This window comes from Dama dama, chromosome 21 (genome assembly GCF_033118175.1).
Source record: "Dama dama isolate Ldn47 chromosome 21, ASM3311817v1, whole genome shotgun sequence".
In the NCBI taxonomy this organism is placed as follows: Eukaryota; Metazoa; Chordata; class Mammalia; order Artiodactyla; family Cervidae; genus Dama; species Dama dama.
This window is the reverse complement of record NC_083701.1, coordinates 77,822,038-77,840,694: the sequence shown is the minus strand read 5'-3', so window position 1 is coordinate 77,840,694 and position 18,657 is coordinate 77,822,038. Positions and strand designations below refer to the sequence as shown.

Below are 18,657 nucleotides of genomic sequence, written 5' to 3'. Positions count from 1 at the left end.
TATTTCCTTAAAAAACTGAAAGAATAATTTTTAAAACTGGTAGTCATCTGAACTGATAAAAGTAGGATATTTCAGTCAAACACTTGGGGTCTTGGGGTGTTAAGACAATCTTGTTTAGGAACAATTAGTTTTATAGATACTGATTAATTTTCAACATGAATAGAAAGCTTAAGTCTAATTTTATGTGTATATTTTAAATAGAAGAGTATCCAGTCAGAGAATAAATTTAGTATGTATAACTATCCCACAATTAAAGGGGAATAAAATGAACAAAGGGAAATTAATCTATATATAGAAAAGAAAGCAAAAAGAAAATAAAAAGCATAACAAACAGAAGACACAAAAAAGATGATGGTAAAAAGACCATTTTTGGACAACATATCAGTTACTACAATAAATAAAGATAACTTAAAAACTTACCTTAAAGGTTGGAGAGTATCCAAATGGTTAAAAGTAATCATACACTTTAAACATTCAAATATATTCTACCTGTTATAGGCATACCAAAAAAATTTTTTTTAAAAAATTTGAAATTGAGGCCCACATAGAAGTATTGCAGGTAAAATTCAACAAAAAGAAAGCTGAAATATTAATTTTCTTTAATGCTAATATATAGTATTGTAAGTACTAATCTTATATTAAATGTTAACATGAAACAAAATGGAATTTAGGGTAAAGAGGATTAAATGGATAGAAAGTAATATGGCAGCCCACTCTAGGATTCTTGCCTGGGAAATCTCATGGGCAGAGGAGCCTGGCAGCTATAATCCACGAGGTCGCAAAAGAGTTGGACACAAATTAACGATTAAACAACAAACAATAACAACAAAGAAATATTTATTTATTGATCACTAATAAAAATCCAGCAAGAAAGTATAATGGCTAGGAGTCTTTGTGCACCAAACAAAAAGCATTGGAATAAATATACTAAATCTGTTGGAAGTGCAAGAAGAAATTGTTCAAAACAGAGAAGAGCCTTCTCTCAGAAATCTGTTGTAATCACGTTTCACTCTGAAACCATAAAACTATGTGAGTTCTTTTGTCAATTCCATTTGATTATCTTCATGTTAGCATTCTTCTACTGCTCTTTCCTGTACTTCACTAAATGCCTCTTCAAAACTCACATTTTAAGGCCTATTTTTCAGGGTGCTTTCAAAGGTGCCATAGTCAAATGGACTGGCTAGCTTTGTGATTTATGAAAGATGTGCGTTAAGATTTTGCTGAGGCTGATGGGAGGGAATTTGGATATCATTTTTCTGAAGGCAGCAGTCTTTTCCCTCAGCAGTATGCCATCTAATTCTTGAGTGTGACTCTGTTGATTTCATGACATTTATGATTAGGTGTAACCTTACTGATTGTCTCATAGTCACTTCAGATCACGACATGGTTGGCTTGCTAGGTTTTGGGCTGTTATTAACGTCAGACAACTCATATAACTTCTCTGGGTCTGAATTAACTTGTCTTTGAAATAAGAATAACTTTGCACAGTGGCAGTGTCATAGCCAGTGAGGTTTATTCACGGCGCAATCATTGCTAACTGAAGTAAGAATATAGGGCTAAAATAGATAGTCCTTCAGGCTCTTTCTTTCTCTAAAGCTTTATTTTCATCTTACACAATATGTACTTCTATTTTTACCTAGTCTTTTTCTAAAATCCAGCATTAACAAAAATGTTTCTGTGGTATGTATTACAGAATATGGTATTCTGACTTTTCATCCTCTGACACCTGGCAGAGTTTTGGGAGAATAACAAAATGTTTTAGGGAGTGACAGTTTGTACAAGCGATTGCAAGAGAGATGCTGCCGCTACGTTCCTCAGCTTTGTCTGGGTCCTCTTTGTGGGTTTCTAAAGTGCTGAGTCCGTGGTTCACTCACTCACTCACTCATCTGGCGCTCGGTCGTGTCCGACTCTTATGATCCCATGGGCTGTAGCCCGCCAGGCTCCTCTGTCCATGGGATTCTCCAGGCAAGAAGACTGGAGTGGGATGCCATTCTCTTCTCCAGGGGATCTTCCCCACCCAGGGATCAAACCCGGGTCTCCGTGGTTGATGCTGAGTAAATGTCTCTTGAGTAAGTGAGCTTACATAAAGCTTCTTGTAAATGTGGTTTCTCCTTTATTTAGCTGCATTACAGGCCCTGAAGAGGAAGAAGAGGTATGAGAAGCAGCTCACTCAGATTGACGGCACACTTTCCACCATTGAGTTCCAGAGAGAAGCCTTGGAAAACTCATACACGAACACGGAGGTGTTAAAGAATATGGGCCTTGCAGCGAAAGCCATGAAAGCCGTTCATGAGAACATGTGAGTGGCTTCAGCCTTCCTCTGAGTCTTGGGTCCCCTCAGAGCTTTGGAACTCTTTGATGGCTTGGGCAGGGATGGGCTTGCTCACCTGAGACTCTTTGACATGTTGGAATGGAGTGCTCCCATAGAGAAAGAGCAGAAGTTTTAATTATTAGCGAAAGAAGAAAAGGTCATGAGAAGATAAAGGGCGCCCGTTGTGCCTTTCATGTTTTCCAGGCCTCACTGTTCTCTGATACTCCACCTGCCAATATTTTCATCATATAGTTTTAAAAAGGCTTAAGTGGTAACATCCGTGAGGGTATTAGAACTGTACCATAGTGGCTGTCAAACTTTGCAGAAGTGAAGTCACTCAGTCGTGTCTGACTCTTCGCGACCCCATGGACTGTAGCCCACCAGGCTCCTCCATCCCTGGAATTTTCCAGGCCAGAGTACTGGAGTGGGTTGCCGTTTTCTCTTCCAGGAGATCTTTCTCTCCCAGGCTCAAACTTTGGGACGGCTCAGAAATCACCACTAAAGAGAACCGAGATGCCCACGCCCCTTCAAGAAAGGTCGGGACTGGGCCTTTTTGTTTTCAACCAAGTTCTCCGGGTGATTCTGATCCTGATTGATGTTCGAGAACCATTGGCATACAGTATAATAGATACAAACGTGGATTTGGGGCAGATTTTCTGGATTGTAGATCCAGATCCTGGCTGACTGCCCTTGGACAATACTTTGTCTCTTCCCCATTCAGTTTCCTTGTCTGTGAGTTGAAGATAATAATCGTACTCACCTCATGTGGTTCTTGTGAGAGTCGATGAGAAATGAGATACTTTGCCGTTAGGAGTTCCCAGCATAAAGTAAGCGCTCAGTCATCAGTATTCATAGCGGTAGTGGGGCTCCTGACTGCTTTTTATCTGCACTGAGAATCAATGCCTGGGGCCTAATCCTTTCCTGAGCTTAAATATGATGGTGAAATTTGGGCCAAGGGTGTACAAGGGCCACGAGTTTCTGAGGGACGTGGAGATGGTTCCGTGGGTGGGAGAAAGGCGGGCAGAGAGAGGCTGTGGTCAGTGAAGGCGGCTTTGCTGACATTTTCCTGTCCTGATAACCAGCTGACCATCAGCTGTCGCTCTGACAGCTTCTGAGGGATTGTTAGATTCCCTCTCAGAGTCACCGCCCTCTGTCATTGCTGTGACTTAGATGCTGTGTTCCAGAATCACAGCCTTTATCCCAGGCAATTCAGCCGCATCCTCCCCGGGTGTTCCTTTTGGGAAAAATTTACTCCTGGGCCCACGTTTTAGCTGTACCTTTCACATATGATTTTTAAATTCATGACCCTAATATATTTGTTATAAATATAAGAAGTGGAAATAAGGGGTGGTCGGAGGGCGGCTGGAGGAGGAACTGGCGGCCCGAGCCCGTGTCCTGCCTGGAGGATCCCGGGACAGAGGAGCCCGGCGGGCTGTGGTCCGTGGTGGAGACTCCCGTGGACAGAGGAGCCTGGAGGGTCCCAGGGACAGAGGAGCCCGGCGGGCTGTGGTCCACGGTGGAGACTCCCGTGGACAGAGGAGCCTGGAGGGTCCCAGGGACAGAGGAGCCCGGCGGGCTGTGGTCCATGGTGGAGACTCCCATGGACAGAGGAGCCTGGAGGGTCCCAGGGACAGAGGAGCCCGGCGGGCTGTGGTCCATGGTGGAGACCCCCGTGGACAGAGGAGCCTGGAGGGTCCCAGGGACAGAGGAGCCCGGCGGGCTGTGGTCCGTGGGGTTGCAAAGAGGCGGAGACGCCTGAGCGACCTAGCACAGCACAGCAGGATGTCGACGTTCTCTTTTTGGTTACTACATGAAATGCTGTCAAATATTCAGGTTTTCCTATATGTGGAGTTTGGAAAACATGCAAAGTATTTAATTCCACTGGGGATGACAATTTCAGCATAGTGACTCAGTAATGAGTAAGCTTGTCACTTCCCCGGTACCCATCAGCGTGGCCTGGCTTCAGAGCTGGAGGGCTGACGTGGAGATGGGATGCGGGGGGCACTCGGACCTGAGCCCACGGGGCTTCAGGGGCCAGAGGGGCTCAGGAGCCAGGAACTGGCTTGACAGTTGCCATCGGCCCTGGGCCTGTGATCCCTCTGCTGACGCTGTGCTTCTTCTCAGGCCTTCACAGGCTTAACCCTGCTCTCATCCATTGTCTCCCGGCCCATCAGCGGCCGTGGGGAAGTTCTCAGGAAGTCAGGATCTCAGGGCCACGCGGCATTCTGGAAAATAGATCTCTGGTCTCCAGAGTCCATCTTCTACAGAAAGCAGCTCTGATGGCGGCCCCTGAGTGCCACCCTAGCTCATCTCACTCACCGTGGTCCTTGATGACCCGTGGCATCGCTTCCTGCAGAGTTAATACATAGCATGTATTTAACCGTTTCATATGCCCTTTCACCCTGGAGAAGGAAATGGCAACCCCTTCCAATATTCCTGCCTAGGGAATCCCGTGGACAAAGTCTGAGCCTGGTGGGCCACAGTCCATGGGGTCGCAAAGAGTCGGACACCACTTAGCCCCTGAGCTACCAGACAAAATTTCGAAATGGGTCTACAGGTATGCCCCCTAGTGACTCCCAAAGGTAATGGCTATCCATTTAACTTACATAATTTAAAATATATGTGCACATACAGATTTATTAATTTCTTGAAGTGTAAATTCTTCTTAAAGTTGATAAATTTTATCATCAGGTATGTTTATTGTCCTACTGAAATAACTAAGAGTTTGTTAAATTGACTCTCTTTTCATAGGGTATTGTATCTAAATTTATAATTTTAAAGTAAAATTTTACAATATTTCAACAAAACATTGTTTCCCAGGGATCTGAACAAAATAGATGATTTGATGCAAGAGATCACAGAGCAACAGGATATTGCCCAGGAAATCTCTGAAGCATTTTCTCAGCGGGTTGGATTCGGCGGTGACTTTGATGAGGTGGGTAGCACAGTGTAAAGAATGGAGCCCGTGGCTGCTGAAAAAGGCAGCTCTTCCTGGAACTTCCCTGGAGGTCCACTGCTCACGGCTTCACCTTCCAGTGCAGGGGTTGTGGGTTCCATCCCTGGTTGGAGAGCTAAGATCCCATGTGCTTCAGGGCCAAAACCCCAAGACATAAAGCAAGTGATACTGTAACAAATTCAATAAAGACTTTAAAAGTGGTCCACCTCAAAAAAAAAAAACTTGAAAAAAAAGATAGCTTCCCACCATGAGAAGCAAGCAGGCTTCCTCACACGTGCCCTTTAATATCACTAAAGAATAAATGGTCTGTTAGAAAAACACCCTTCTTAAGAGGGAAATGAAGTGCTGGCAGCTCTGATTTAAAGGAAAGATTAACACAGTTGGCAAATAGCCCCCTAATTAAGTTCCCAGCTATTAAAGAAAAGCAGCATGTGACTATGTAATGTCAGTGACGTTTAATTGTTGACAGGTTCCTAAATAGCCCCATCACGAGAAATGGAGTGCTCACACATCGGGGTGAAACAGGGCAGACAGTGTCACTCTGCACGGGACAGACAGAGCACGCTGCTGCTAAATCAGGGCTCAGGCGGCCTCTGTTTATTACCCGGATATGAAACAAATGTGGAGTGGCTTTATTAGCACACACATTCCATTGAGATTCATCAGTCCAGCAATAACAGACTATCATTATACTGGTGAAGTCTGCGCTGTGAATTTCAATTGTCCTCCTCAAAGCACACACAGGAAGGCCTGGTGCATGTTTTGAAACATTTCAGATTAGCGTGGGAAAGAATCTGACTTCCTGCGTTCATGTACTGTGAAAAACAGCACATCTAGTAAGGAAGATGTCCTTCCACAGAATCCTTGAAAGTGAGGACTGGGTGTCAACTGTTTTTTGTTTCTATACTTATTTTATTTCATCTCATTTTTCTCCATTCTCCTTTTTAAAAAATTGAGGTGTAATTGATTTACCAGTGTTGTCTAGTTTCCGGTGTCCAGCAACATGATTCAGTTACACACACACAAAGTTATTGTCTCAGATTCATTTCTCTTATAGGTTATTATAAAATATTGAGCAGAGCTCCCTGTTCCGTGGTCCTTGTTGGTTATTGATTTCATTCAAAACAGTGTGTGTATGTTAATCCCAAAGTCCTCATGTAACCCCCATCCCCTTCCCCTTCGGTAACCATGAGCTTCTTTTCTGTGTCTGCTGGTCTCTTTCTTCAACAGCTTTTGAAATGATGTAGGCCACGGCTTGGGAAAGGGTGGCTTTCAGGCTAGATCTTTCCCGAGGTCTGTTTTTGTTTGGCCTGTGGAGCGAGAGGGTTTTCATATGCTTGAATGACTGAGGGATGAATGCAGCAATGACAATAGCAACAGGGGAGGCCACTCGACAGAGACCGTCTGTGGTCGGCTGAGCCTGGAATATTGCTGTCCGGCCCTTCCCAGGAGAAGTCCGCCTGCCCCGGCTAGCTAGTGAGCGTCTGGAGGCTTTACGACGTGCTGAAGGGGGCCCTGGGCTCGTGAGAACGCCCCGCTCTGCCACGCACCACGAGCTCTGTGAAGTCTTCACTTTTGGACCCTCAGTTTTCTCATTTATAAAATGAACATGACGATCACTAGACTGTTCTAAAGTTCCTTACATTCTAAAATTCCTTTCCCAGTCAATAAGTGTTTGGTACCTGAAATCTGAAAATGATGGAATGGTTATTCTGTGATCACATACTTGTTGTAGGAAATACAAATCTCTTCAGTGGTGTTAATAGCCGTCAAGCACTGTTGGCAATTCTGGGCACGTTCAGTGTAGGGTGGCGTGTTCTGCTGTTACTACATTTGCTATATTTGTTCCTAGTTGTTCTTTTGAGCAGAAATAGGATGTCAGAATAGTCATTCTGAAGGTATTTTATTCATTCAGCCTGTGGAGAACTGTAAAGCCAGCAACTACCCTGGGGCACTATTTCACATGACCTCGAGCTATACATTTTTGTGTTTATTTCCTTTTTTGAGGTAGATATAACAGTTCTCAGACAGTTCAGCTCACTGTATGTCTGGTACATGGTGACTTGATCCAAAGTTGTGGTTGACTTCAAGATCTCCACTCTTGGCCATGGTATGGTTACTCTCATTTTTTAAGATAGAATAATTATTTGTTTGTGAGCCTTTCTCCTGCATTCAAAAAGCTCCTTAAATGTAGGGACTGTTGATTGGACTTTGTGTCCCGAGCCCTGAGCTCAGGCCTGGCCAGGAGTGAGCTCTCGATAAATTTGTTCAGTGACGAATGAATACATGAAGAAGTCTCCTTGGTGGAATATGAGTGCCTTAGGTCATTTCTAATGACAACGACCTCAGAATTATAATGATGACAAGTTTAGTTTTGACTCCCAACCTCACTCAGGGGGTTGGACTCAACCTGAGGACTCTTGGGGCCAGTTAGGCCTGAGCTAGTCATCTCAAGTCATATCACTTCTGTCATAAGGTGACTTTACCCTCAAAGTCTCAACCTGCACTTGCTTTTCTAAGGTTCCCGGGACAGAGTAGTTTAAGATTAAACCAGACTGTGTGGGACTATTGCTAACAGAAAGAAATACAATGTACCTACCTGGAGTTATTCTTAACTCAGACACACAGCATGGTTTTTACTGGCTTTGGCAATTTAACAAAGGAGCCATAGTATCTTTGATTCTTTTTATTTTTGGTATGTTAAGGTTTTGCTATATCTGTTTTATTTTCAGTAGCATTAGCCAAAATGAAAATATATATTTCCTCTAATTAAAGTTTCACAGATTCTGAATTCTTAACAGTAGAACATAAAAGTTACATTGCAAAAATGACAGGCAAAGTGTAAATTTTCTAGAAGCTCTGGAGGTTATATATTCAGCTAGCACAAATTACTTAAAAAAAAAAAGTTGTTGACTGAAGTATTATAAGATTAGCTACAACAAATTTGCACAACCCCAAATATTCATATTTTAATTATTGCTCAGTGTTGCAAAAAAGACTTAGTCTTAAAATAAATATCCCATTTCACTGGGTTCTCACATATCAATTGGGTAGCAGATGTTTTTGTTATTGTGTTTGAGGAAACCCACTTCTTGAAACGTTAACTCCATAATTCTTTCTTTCTCCTATGTTCAGGATGAGCTGATGGCAGAACTTGAAGAACTGGAGCAGGAAGAATTAAATAAGAAGATGACAAATATCAGACTTCCGAATGTGCCTTCCTCCTCGCTCCCAGCTCAGCCAGACAGAGGGTCGGGTAGGATGCCCAGCACGTCCTCTGCACACCGCTCTCGAGCAGGTCTGTGCCTCACCCCAGCCCCCGTGGTCAAATACTGACCTGAAATGATGGCCAGGCCTATCTCAAGGGGACCTCTCCTGTAGACTTCACTGTGGTCTAGTGGTTTAGACGCAGTGCCTCCACTGCAGGGTGTGGGTTTGATTCCTGGTCAGGGAAGTAAGATCCCTCAGGCCCTGCACAGCCAAGAAAAAAGAAACTTTCAAGAGTAATGAGTGTGTATGGGCTTCCCAGGTGGTGCCAGTCGTAAAGAGCCTGCCTGCTAATGCAGGAGACGGAAGAGACACAGGTTTGTCCCTGGGTCAGGAAGATAGAGCCCCTGGGGGAAGGCATGGCACCCCACTCCAGTATTCTTGCCTGGAGAATCCCATGGACACAGGAGCTGGGTGGGCTACAGCCCATGGGGTTGCAAAGAGTCGGACACGACTGAATCGACTTAGCACACACATCTCTTTTAGCATTTATTTTTAATTTCATAAATATAGACCTTTTAATAAATAATTCTTACTTGTTTTCTGTGCTGAAGGTGTGAATGTCACCAGTGACTGATTTTTATCCTTTTTTTTTTTTTTTTTTTTTGTTCCAGCATCTTCTAGGAGGACAGAAGGAGAGGATGATGACATCCAACATTTGGCAGCTTGGGCTACTTAGAAGAGAAGTTTTGGACACAGCTGTACATAAGACATGACGATGTTTTTGCCAAATACCGAAGCCATCACAGAGTCTTTTATATTTATACTGGATGAATAATTGTCTTTTAAGCCTCATAGGTAAAAGTTAAAGGAGTCGTGTGTAGATTTAGGATCCCTTTAAGATGAAAAGGGACTTCCCAGTAGCGTTTTGGAGGATCTCTTCATCCCAATGGAGGGACCACTCTACCCTGTTCCCGGCTGTATTTCCAGTCCTGGCACATGGTTGGTACTCTCTGTGTATCTGTTGAAAGAAAACTGAATCCTATTACATGTGAAACATATAATCGACTATAAGCACTTAAGAGTGACGTGTTCAGGGAAGACGGAGGAGGGAACTGGCCTCCCTGTGAAGGCGGGGTTTGCAGTGTGTGTCCATGTTAGGAGATTTGTAGCCCAGGGTAAATGTTCAAGAAATACAACTCTTCCTAGGCGAGGCTTCTTGTAAAGAAGTCTTGTGTGAGTTTACACATAAATAGTTTCATTGAGTTTTGCAATTTAAAATCTTAAGGGAGTTTTAATTGACATTTATTATGCCAATTAAGCCTGGAATGGGGCAATGGCTGCATTTCCCAAAATGTCTGGAAGCACTAACAGCTTCCACTGCTGAGCGAGAATCTCCTGGGTGTCATTGAGCCGTTTAGGGAGCTGCATTTCTGTTCCCAGGCCATTATGATGCTATTGTGGCTTCAGTGTGCTAAATGTGTGTTCATTCTTTTATGTTTTGGGCTCTGTCGTTCATTTATTTACAGTTTGCGTCATCTTCTTTGTAAATACATAGAAATATAGGCAATTAAAAATATATCTTAGATAAAATTTGGCCATAATGATTTTTAAATGAAAGTAAAATTCAAAATTATGTGTTGCCCATAAATGTATCACGGACCATAAAATGACAAGTATCATTATAGAAAATGATCTAGTAATTCCCAACATTAGCTTAGGGAATACAAGGTCCAGTGGAATGGAAACAACACTAGACTTGGAGGTAGGAGTTCTGGATCCTATTCCTGCTCTGCCATGAACACAATACAACTAGGCAAGTCATAAACTCAGTCTGTGTTTTTTCACTGAGAAATCTAAGGGTTGGACTTGATACGGCTGACGGTTCCGTCCTGCCACAGGCCTTTGGCATGTGACGCCCTTCTTAGCAGTCTTTCTACCCACCACAGCACAGATACCACATCTTACTTAGTTCTTCAATCTCAGTTAAAACGTCCTTTGTTTTGGGAAATATTTTCCTGATTGCAGACTAACTGGGGTCTCCCTCCTAAATGCTCTGGTAGCCATCTACTTTCTCCCCTGCCGCCTATCCCGGTTTATGTTGCATATGTGCTTAAACGATCACTTTCTTATTGCTTCCCCTCCTTTGCTGTTGCTCCCCAGTCCCCGAGTCGTGCCGACTCTCTGCAATCCCACGGTTTGTCTCCTGGGGTTCTCTCCCCGTCCCCGCTCCGGTGGGCCAGGCTTCATCAGAACTCTCGTTCGCCCGCCCGACCCGGCGGCGGTGCCCAGCGGCTCTCAGCGTGACTGAGTCCCCCAGGCCCGTGCGCCGGGACACGGCGGTGACCCACACGGCTTCGTCCCCGCCGCACCGCGCTGCGTGGGGGGCAGGGACGTGCCTCCTCCCGGTCAACCCAGCCGGTGTCTCTGCAGCCTCTCCTGCAGCTGTCGTTTAATGGAGATTTATCAGTATCGCCTGAAAGACGGTTTTCACCTCTTTTGGGTCATGATAGAGTAATAGGAACTGGGTTTACCTTCTACTCTCAAATAACTAGGAAACTGAACGGAACATATGAAGCGACGGTTTTCAGACACTGGACGGAAGGCAGCAGAGAAGACGGGGGCAGACGGAGGCCTCCGGTTCCGGCTCGCTGCCCCCGGGAGCCTGCTGGGCTTACGACCGGGGCAGACGGAGGCCTCCGGTTCCGGCTCGCTGCCCCCGGGAGCCTGCTGGGCTTACGACGGGGGCAGACGGAGGCCTCCGGTTCCCGCTCGCTGCCCCCGGGAGCCTGCTGGGCTTACGACGGGGGCAGACGGAGGCCTCCGGTTCCGGCTCGCTGCCCCCGGGAGCCTGCTGGGCTTACAGGGGCAGGGAAGCCAAGGGGGAGATTTCTGGAAAGCAGCTTGCTCCACGGGGAGGGAGAGCGCGCGCTGGAGGTCCGCAGAGGGGCCCCGTCAGAGTTTTTGGCTCAGGACGGATCTGTGTGCACGTCTGAGGAAGTGACTGACACGGAGGGATCCCTGGAAAGAAGCAGCAGGTCAGTCCCGACAGCTCACACAGGGCAGGGGAACGCGTCTCCATCGGCCACGGGGAAGACCTCCTACTAAAGGGCATCAGATTGAGTCCTTGCAAGGATATTGCCTCATTAGTGACGTCAAATTATGCCTAGACTAAAGGCTGTTCCGGGTCCACCCTAATGAGCTTAAAAGTGAAAGTGTTAGTCACTCAGCAGTGTCCGACTCTGCATCTCCATGGACGGTAGCCCCAGGCTCCTCCGTCCATGGGATTCTCCAGGCAAGAATACTGGAGTGGTTAGCCATTCCCTTCCTCAGGGAATTTTACCGACCCAGGGATCAAGCCCAAGTCTTCCGCAATGCACGCAGATTCTGCACTGTCTAAGCTACCAGGGAAGACCCACAAAAAGGTTAAAAGCAAGCTGCAACAGGATGAAACTATTCCAAGTAACTTCACTGCATCCCAGAACAAAACCCCCAGATGCTTAAGTGAAAGTGAAGTCGCTCAGTCCTGTCCGACTCTTTGCAACCCCATGGACTGTAGTCCACCAGGCTCCTCCGTCAATGTGATTCTCCAGGCAAGAATACTGGAGTGGATTGCCATTTCCTTCTCCAGGGGATCTTCCCAACCCAGGGATCGAACCCAGGTCTCCCGAATTGCAGGCAGACGCTTTAACCTCTGAGCCACCAGGGAAATCCCCAGATGCTTAAAGGAATATAAAAGCTAGTAATTAATAACAACAGAACAAATAAAATAAAACTGGCACCCAACAGATAACATTCCCGAAGTCTGGCATCCAATGTGAAAATTCCAGGTAGGCAAAGAAGCAGGAAAATACAACCCATAACCAAGAGAAAAGTCACACAGTAGGAACGGACTCAGAAGTGACACAGATGATATAATTTGAAGGCAAGGGATATTAAAACAGCTACTATAAATATATTCTGTATGTTCATTAAAATTGCTACAGTAAATATACTCCATATGTTTGAAAAAGAAGAAAAAAACATGATCACAATGAAGAGAGAAATGGCAGATCTAAGAAAAAAAGACCCAAATTGAAATTCTAGAGATGAAAAATACATTATCTGAAATGAAAAACAGAATATAGTAGATGGGAGTAACATCAGATTAGACATTGCAGAAGGAAAGGTTAGTAAACTTAAAGACATAGCAACAGAAATTACCCTAAATAAAACACTAAAGAAAAAAATGGAAAAAATAAAGCAAGAATAAGCTTTGAGACCACATTAAGCTGTCTAACACGCAGGTTATTGAAGTCTGGAATTTTGGTGGTGGACTGGATGAATTTTGGGAGGAGGTGGCTTGTTTGGGGTAGGGAATGGAATAGGATAGAAAAAAAACTTTGTAGAAATAATGGCTGAGAAATTCCCAAGCTTGATGAAAACAATAAACCTACAGTTCAGTGAAGCTTGTGTGCATGCGTGCTGAGTCACTCAGTTGTGTCTGACTCTCTGTGACCCCATGGACTGTAGCCCACTAGGCTAGAGCTACCTGGGAAGCCTTCAGTGAAGCCTAACATAGCTCAGGCATCGAAAGCTCATAAATGAGACCCGAGACATGTTTGGACATCTCTCCCCAGCCACTTAAACACACATTCCCAGCTAGTTCTGCTAGATCTGTGAGGTCCAAACAGTATCCACTAGCCATATGAAATGAGCACGTGAAACGTGGCCAGTGCAGCTGAGGGGCTGAATTTTTAATTTCATTCAGTTTTGATTAATTTAAACATAAAAACTAGTCCAGTTCAGTTATTTGACAAGATTAAGCATGCTGGAAAAACTTGGGTATTTAGTTTTTCAAGTACTTAGTGTATATGCATGCATTAAATATATATGCATATATATATACAGTCAGATAGCACGCCAAGCTCCTCTATCCATGGGATTCTCCAGGCAAGAACACTGGAGTGGGTTGTCATTTCCTCCTCCAGGGGATATTCCCAGCCCAGGGATTGAACCAGGGTCTCCTGCATCTCCCGGATTGGCAGGAAGATTCTTTACCACTGAGCCACCTGGGAAGCCCTGTACAGAGCAAGTATTTCTAATTAAAATTTGCATCTGAATTGAGATGTGCTCTGAGTGTAAAACATATATTAGATTTCAAAGACTTAGTATAATAAGAATCATTAATACCTTTATATTGATTTTATGTTAAAATATTGTTTTAAATGTATAAGTAAAATATATTATTAAATTAATTTCAGCTGTTTCTTTTCACCATTTTAAAATGTGGCTACTTGGAAATTGAAAATTACATATGTGGTTCACATTATATTTCTATTGGTTAGCCTTGGGCAAGAAGATCAGTTTCTCAGGTAGATTTGAGTGCACAGGTAGATTTGAAGTACTAAAATGCCTGTGTTCAAAATAAAATAAATTTTGTAAAAGGTGACCTCTTATTCTAAAAAGAAACAAAATACATTGAAATAAAATCATAATGCTACCCCTCTGTTGACAATAAGGAAGGAGTGAAAGAAATGAGAGAAAAGGTATAAATCATCCTTAGATTGAAGAGATATTCAAAAGAATAAAGGTACTAATCAGTCAGCTAAATATGTTTCCAGCAAGGCATCTTAGAATGGAAAAACTTCTGTTTGGAAGTTACAAAGTCCGGGATGTTTGCTAATAGCTGGTTTCACTGCATTCAGTGGTACCCCAGGGGTGGATCTCCATTTGGTCAGGGCTGTTTTGTATTTTTAAATAAAGTGTTTTCCAATATATCTCTCAGGCTTTTCTCTTTCTCTTTGGCTATAAGAAACACCTGGTGGCTCAGCGGTAAAGACTCTGCCTGCCAGTGCAGGAGACAGGTTCAATCCCTGGGTCGGGAAGATCCCCTGGAGGAGGGCATGGCAGCCACTCCAGGGTTCCTGCCTGGAGAATCCCGTGGACAGAGGGGCCTGGAGGGCCACAGTCCGTGGGGTCAGAGAATCAGACCCGACTGAGCAACTGGCATGCATGCATGCAGCACACTCAGCACAACTTAAGAGACAAACCTGGATTTTAAGAAGTGATTTGGATAGTTTCCATAATCAAAGAAAATGCTGGAAGTGCAAATCAGAGGAATGAAACCGGAGGCCCTGGAGCTCAGACTGAGGGACTCCGTCTTCTCAGTCCCCCACAACAAGGAAAGGTAAGCTGAGACCATTGTGAAGAAGCTGGTATCCCGTTCAGGATCAAATTTCAAAGCCAGAATATTTGATTGGCCAAGCTTCCTGGATGCTCATGAGCTGAGAAGCAGGAAGGGAGGTTTGCTAAAGCATAATCAAGGTTCTCTTACCTGAAGAAGACAGAATGGATGTTGGCCTTCTAAATCTAAAATACTACCTCAAACAGCAAATGCCCACTCACCCACGGAGAATGATTAAGTTTAACTGCAGCATTTCCTCCTTTTTGGCAAACACTGAGTCTGAGCACTGATTTATTTAGTAGAAACTGGAGTAGTAGATACTTTACACACCACAGTCGTTTAGGTCTTACTAAAACAAACTGAATAATCTGCTAAAGTTAGGAGTCCAAGCAAGAAGAAAGAAAAAGAGAAAGGAAAAATTCCAGAGAAGCTAGGACCAATAAGGATACCTTGGTAGCATTACATTACAGCCCAGTGGAACCGACTTATAAACTGTTTGGTCAAAGTCTAGTTCATGTCTCTACTTTTCATCTCTTTAAGACACACACTGATGTTTCTGCTGGAGAAGGTATCTTTTGTTGCTGCTCAGCCGCTAAGTGATGTCTGACTCTTTTTGACCCAGACGTGGCGCGCCAGGCTCCTCTGTCCTCCACTATCTCCCGGAGCTTGCTCAAACCCATGTCCATTGAGAAGGTGACGCCATCCAGCCATCTCATCCTCTGTCGTCCCCTTCTCCTCCTGCCTTCAGTCTTGCCCAGTGTTAGGGTCTTTTCAAATGAGCCACTCTTTCCAACAGGTGGCCAAAGTATTGGAGCCTCAGCTTTAGCAATAGTCCTTCCAGTAAATATTCAGGGTTGATTTCTTTTAGGATGGAATGGTTTGATCTCCTTGCTGTCCGAGGGACTCTCAAGAGCCTTCTCCTGCACCTCAACTTGAAAGCATCAGTTCTTCAGCATTCAGCCTTCTAATTTATGGTCCAACTCTCACATCCGTACACAACTACTGGAAAAACCATAGCTTTGAATATAGGGGTCTTTTATCAGCAAAGTAATGTCTCTGCTTTTTAATATGCTATCCAGGTTTGTCATAGCTTTCCCTTCAAGGAACCAGTGTCTTTTAATTTCATTGCTACAGTTACCATCTGCAATGATTTTGGAGCTCAAGAAAATAAAATCTGTCATTGCTTCCACTTTTTCCTCTTCTATTTGCTATTAAGTGATGGGACTGGATGCCATAATCTTAGTTTTTTGAATGTTGAGTTGCAAGCCAAATTTTTCACTCTCCTCTTTCACCTTCATCAAGAGGCTCTTTAGTTCCTCTTTGCTAAAGTCCTAGTGGTATCACTTGTACTTGTGGTTGTTGATACTTCTCCAGGAAATCTTAATTCCTGCCTGTGCTTCATGCAACTTGGCATTTTGCATCATGTATTCTGCATATAATGGGCTTTCCAGATGGTTCAGCCATTAAGAATCTGTCTGCAGTGCAGGAGTGGTAGGAGTCTCAGGTTCGATCCCTGGGCTGGGAAGATCCCCTGGAGGAGGGCATGACAACACACTCCAGTATTCTTGTCTGGAGAATCCCATGGATAGAGGAGCCTGGTGGGCTACAGTGCATGGGGTTGCAAAGAGTCGGCCATGACTGAATGACTGAGCAGGCACTCTGCATATAAATTAAATAAGTAAGGTGACAATATATAGCCTTGTCATCCTTGTTTCCCAATTTTGAACCAGTCAGTTGTTCCATATCCGATTCTAACTGTTGCTTCCTGACCTGCATACAGTTTTCTCAGGAGACAAGTAAGGTGGTCGGGTATTCCCATCTCTTCAAGAATTTCCCAGTTTGTTGTGATCCACAGTATTTCTTAAATTAGCTAAAATACTTCAACTTCAAATTTACTTTACATCATTTGTTTCCTGGCTGACCAGAAGTTTTATTGCACTTTATAGAAGACATTGGAGCTATTGTTTTGGGAAAAAAAAAAAAAAGACAGTATATATTGACAAAGTACAGACAGGGCAAAACAGTAAAACTGTTATTCAGAAGAGAGATGTTCAAACACTGAGCAAGTAGGCAATGCCTCTGATTATGAATCCTTCTCCTGAACATTTCTGATATTCACAGGCTATTGAAGGCTGTCTATACAGTATTACTTATGATATCAGGAGGGTAAATGTTTCTTTTCAGCATCCAGAAAAAATCTCCAATCCAGGCTTCTCTGTGAAGCACTGAAAGGGTGACACATGGGTGGCATTTGGCATGGTTTTATGTAGTATGTTTATATGTATGAAATGTGCCCAAGTGGGTCATATATGCTTAAGTACAAATTATACACGTGTGTTAAGACATGTATAGCTGCAGTCGTGTCCAGCTCTTTGTGACCCCATGGACTGTAGCCCACCAGGCTCCCCTGTTCATGGGATTCTCCAGGCAAGAACACCGGAGCGGGTCACCACCTCCTCCAACAGTCGCGCATACTCTCTACATGAATACAGTATGTGTCTGTCCCCTGCTCTTTGGGAAGGCTGCTGCTTGTCACGCTCCACCTTTCTTCCGTGCTCCGTCAGTCCCAACTCTTGCATCTTTTCTCTTTGGAGGGCTCAGTCTTCTTCCTGACTCATAAATGTGAATCTTTCCCAGATTTTTAATAATTCAGTTATTTGCTCTCTCTTTTCTATACTATTCATAGGTATCATTTTAAATTATAGCTTCAGCTATGCTTTCTATGAGAGAATGACTTAAATTGCTCATATACATTTATTCAATCAACTAATATTTAATAAACACTATCCTCTGAGCTCTGAGTCAGCATGGGGATTAAAGTTGAAGCAGTCCTGCTGGCACGTGTATTTCTAGCTGTGACCTCTGTCCCACGCTCTATTCAATTAGAGGCTAGAGGTTCACTTTAGTTTTCCTGCCGTCACTTCCACATCAACATCTCTGTCTCAAAGTCTACTTTGGTGTTTGTATAGCTACTCTCCTCAGCTCTCTTTTGATTACATTTTGCATGGTGTATCTTTTCCCATCTTTTTATTCTCAACCTATATTTGTGCTTTAATTTACCATGAGCCTTTTGTAGATAGCATAAAATTAGATATTTCTTTTTTTAATCCATTCCCCAATCTCTGCCTTTTCATTGGAGAAGTTAATCATTCGTATGTAATGTACTTACTGTATTTGCCATTTTGGTGCTTGTTTTCTATAATATATGTCTTACGTCTTTTTCCCCTTAATTTCTCCATTTCTTCTTTCTTTCAAAAAGTTAGTAGATAAATAGCAAATAAATACATTCTAGTGTACTGTTTTAATTCCCTTGCAGCTTCTTTCACTGTGTGATTTATTTTCTTAGTGATTTCCTTGGGGATTACAAATAACACTTTAATTATAACAAACTAGTTCAAATTAATACAAACAACTTGAATATTATATAAAACTTTGCTTCTATATATCTCCCATCCCCCTTTATAGTGCATAAACTACATCTTTAGGCATGTGTGCCTGTAAACACAGACTTACAGTGATTGCATCATATACTTGTCTTTTAAATAAAAAGGAAAAAAGAGGAGTTACAACTAAAAATACTGGTTAACCCTTACCTATGTAGCTACCTTTACTGCTATTCTTCATTATTTGTGTTGGTTCAGATTACAGTCTGGTGTCCTTTCATTACTGCTTGAAGGTCTCCTTTTAGCGTGTCTTGTGAGGCAGGTCTACTGACAATGAATTCTTTCAGTTTTTCTTTATTAGGGAGTTCTTAATTTCTCCTTCATTTTTTTAAAGAATAGTTCTGCTAGTTATAAATTTTGGGTAACAATTTTTTTCTCCTAAAAATTTGAATATGCTACTTTCTTCCGGGCACCATGGTTTTTGATGAGAAAACAGCTGTTAATCTTATGGAGGATTCTTTGTACGTGATGAGTCTCTTCTGTCTTGCTACTTTAAAGATTCTTGTCTTTTGACAATTTGATTAAAATGTGTGTAGGCGTTTTGAGTTTTTCCAGCTTGAGTTTCATTGAGCTT

The 18,657-nt window shown here is 43.3% G+C and overlaps 1 protein-coding gene across 1 annotated transcript in view; it reads left to right on the top strand.

Annotated features, from left to right (window-relative positions):
* The window catches only part of CHMP4C (charged multivesicular body protein 4C), a 28,484-nt gene extending 18,417 nt beyond the window's left edge, over positions 1–10,067 (top strand). Inside the window, exons 2-5 of the mRNA XM_061123852.1 lie at positions 2,122–2,299; positions 5,132–5,246; positions 8,403–8,565; positions 9,149–10,067. Of these exons, the coding sequence (XP_060979835.1) occupies positions 2,122–2,299; positions 5,132–5,246; positions 8,403–8,565; positions 9,149–9,213 (521 nt within the window). The 3' untranslated portion in view covers positions 9,214–10,067. The remainder of the gene's footprint in view (positions 1–2,121; positions 2,300–5,131; positions 5,247–8,402; positions 8,566–9,148) is intronic.
* Positions 10,068–18,657: the final 8,590 nt, after the last annotated feature.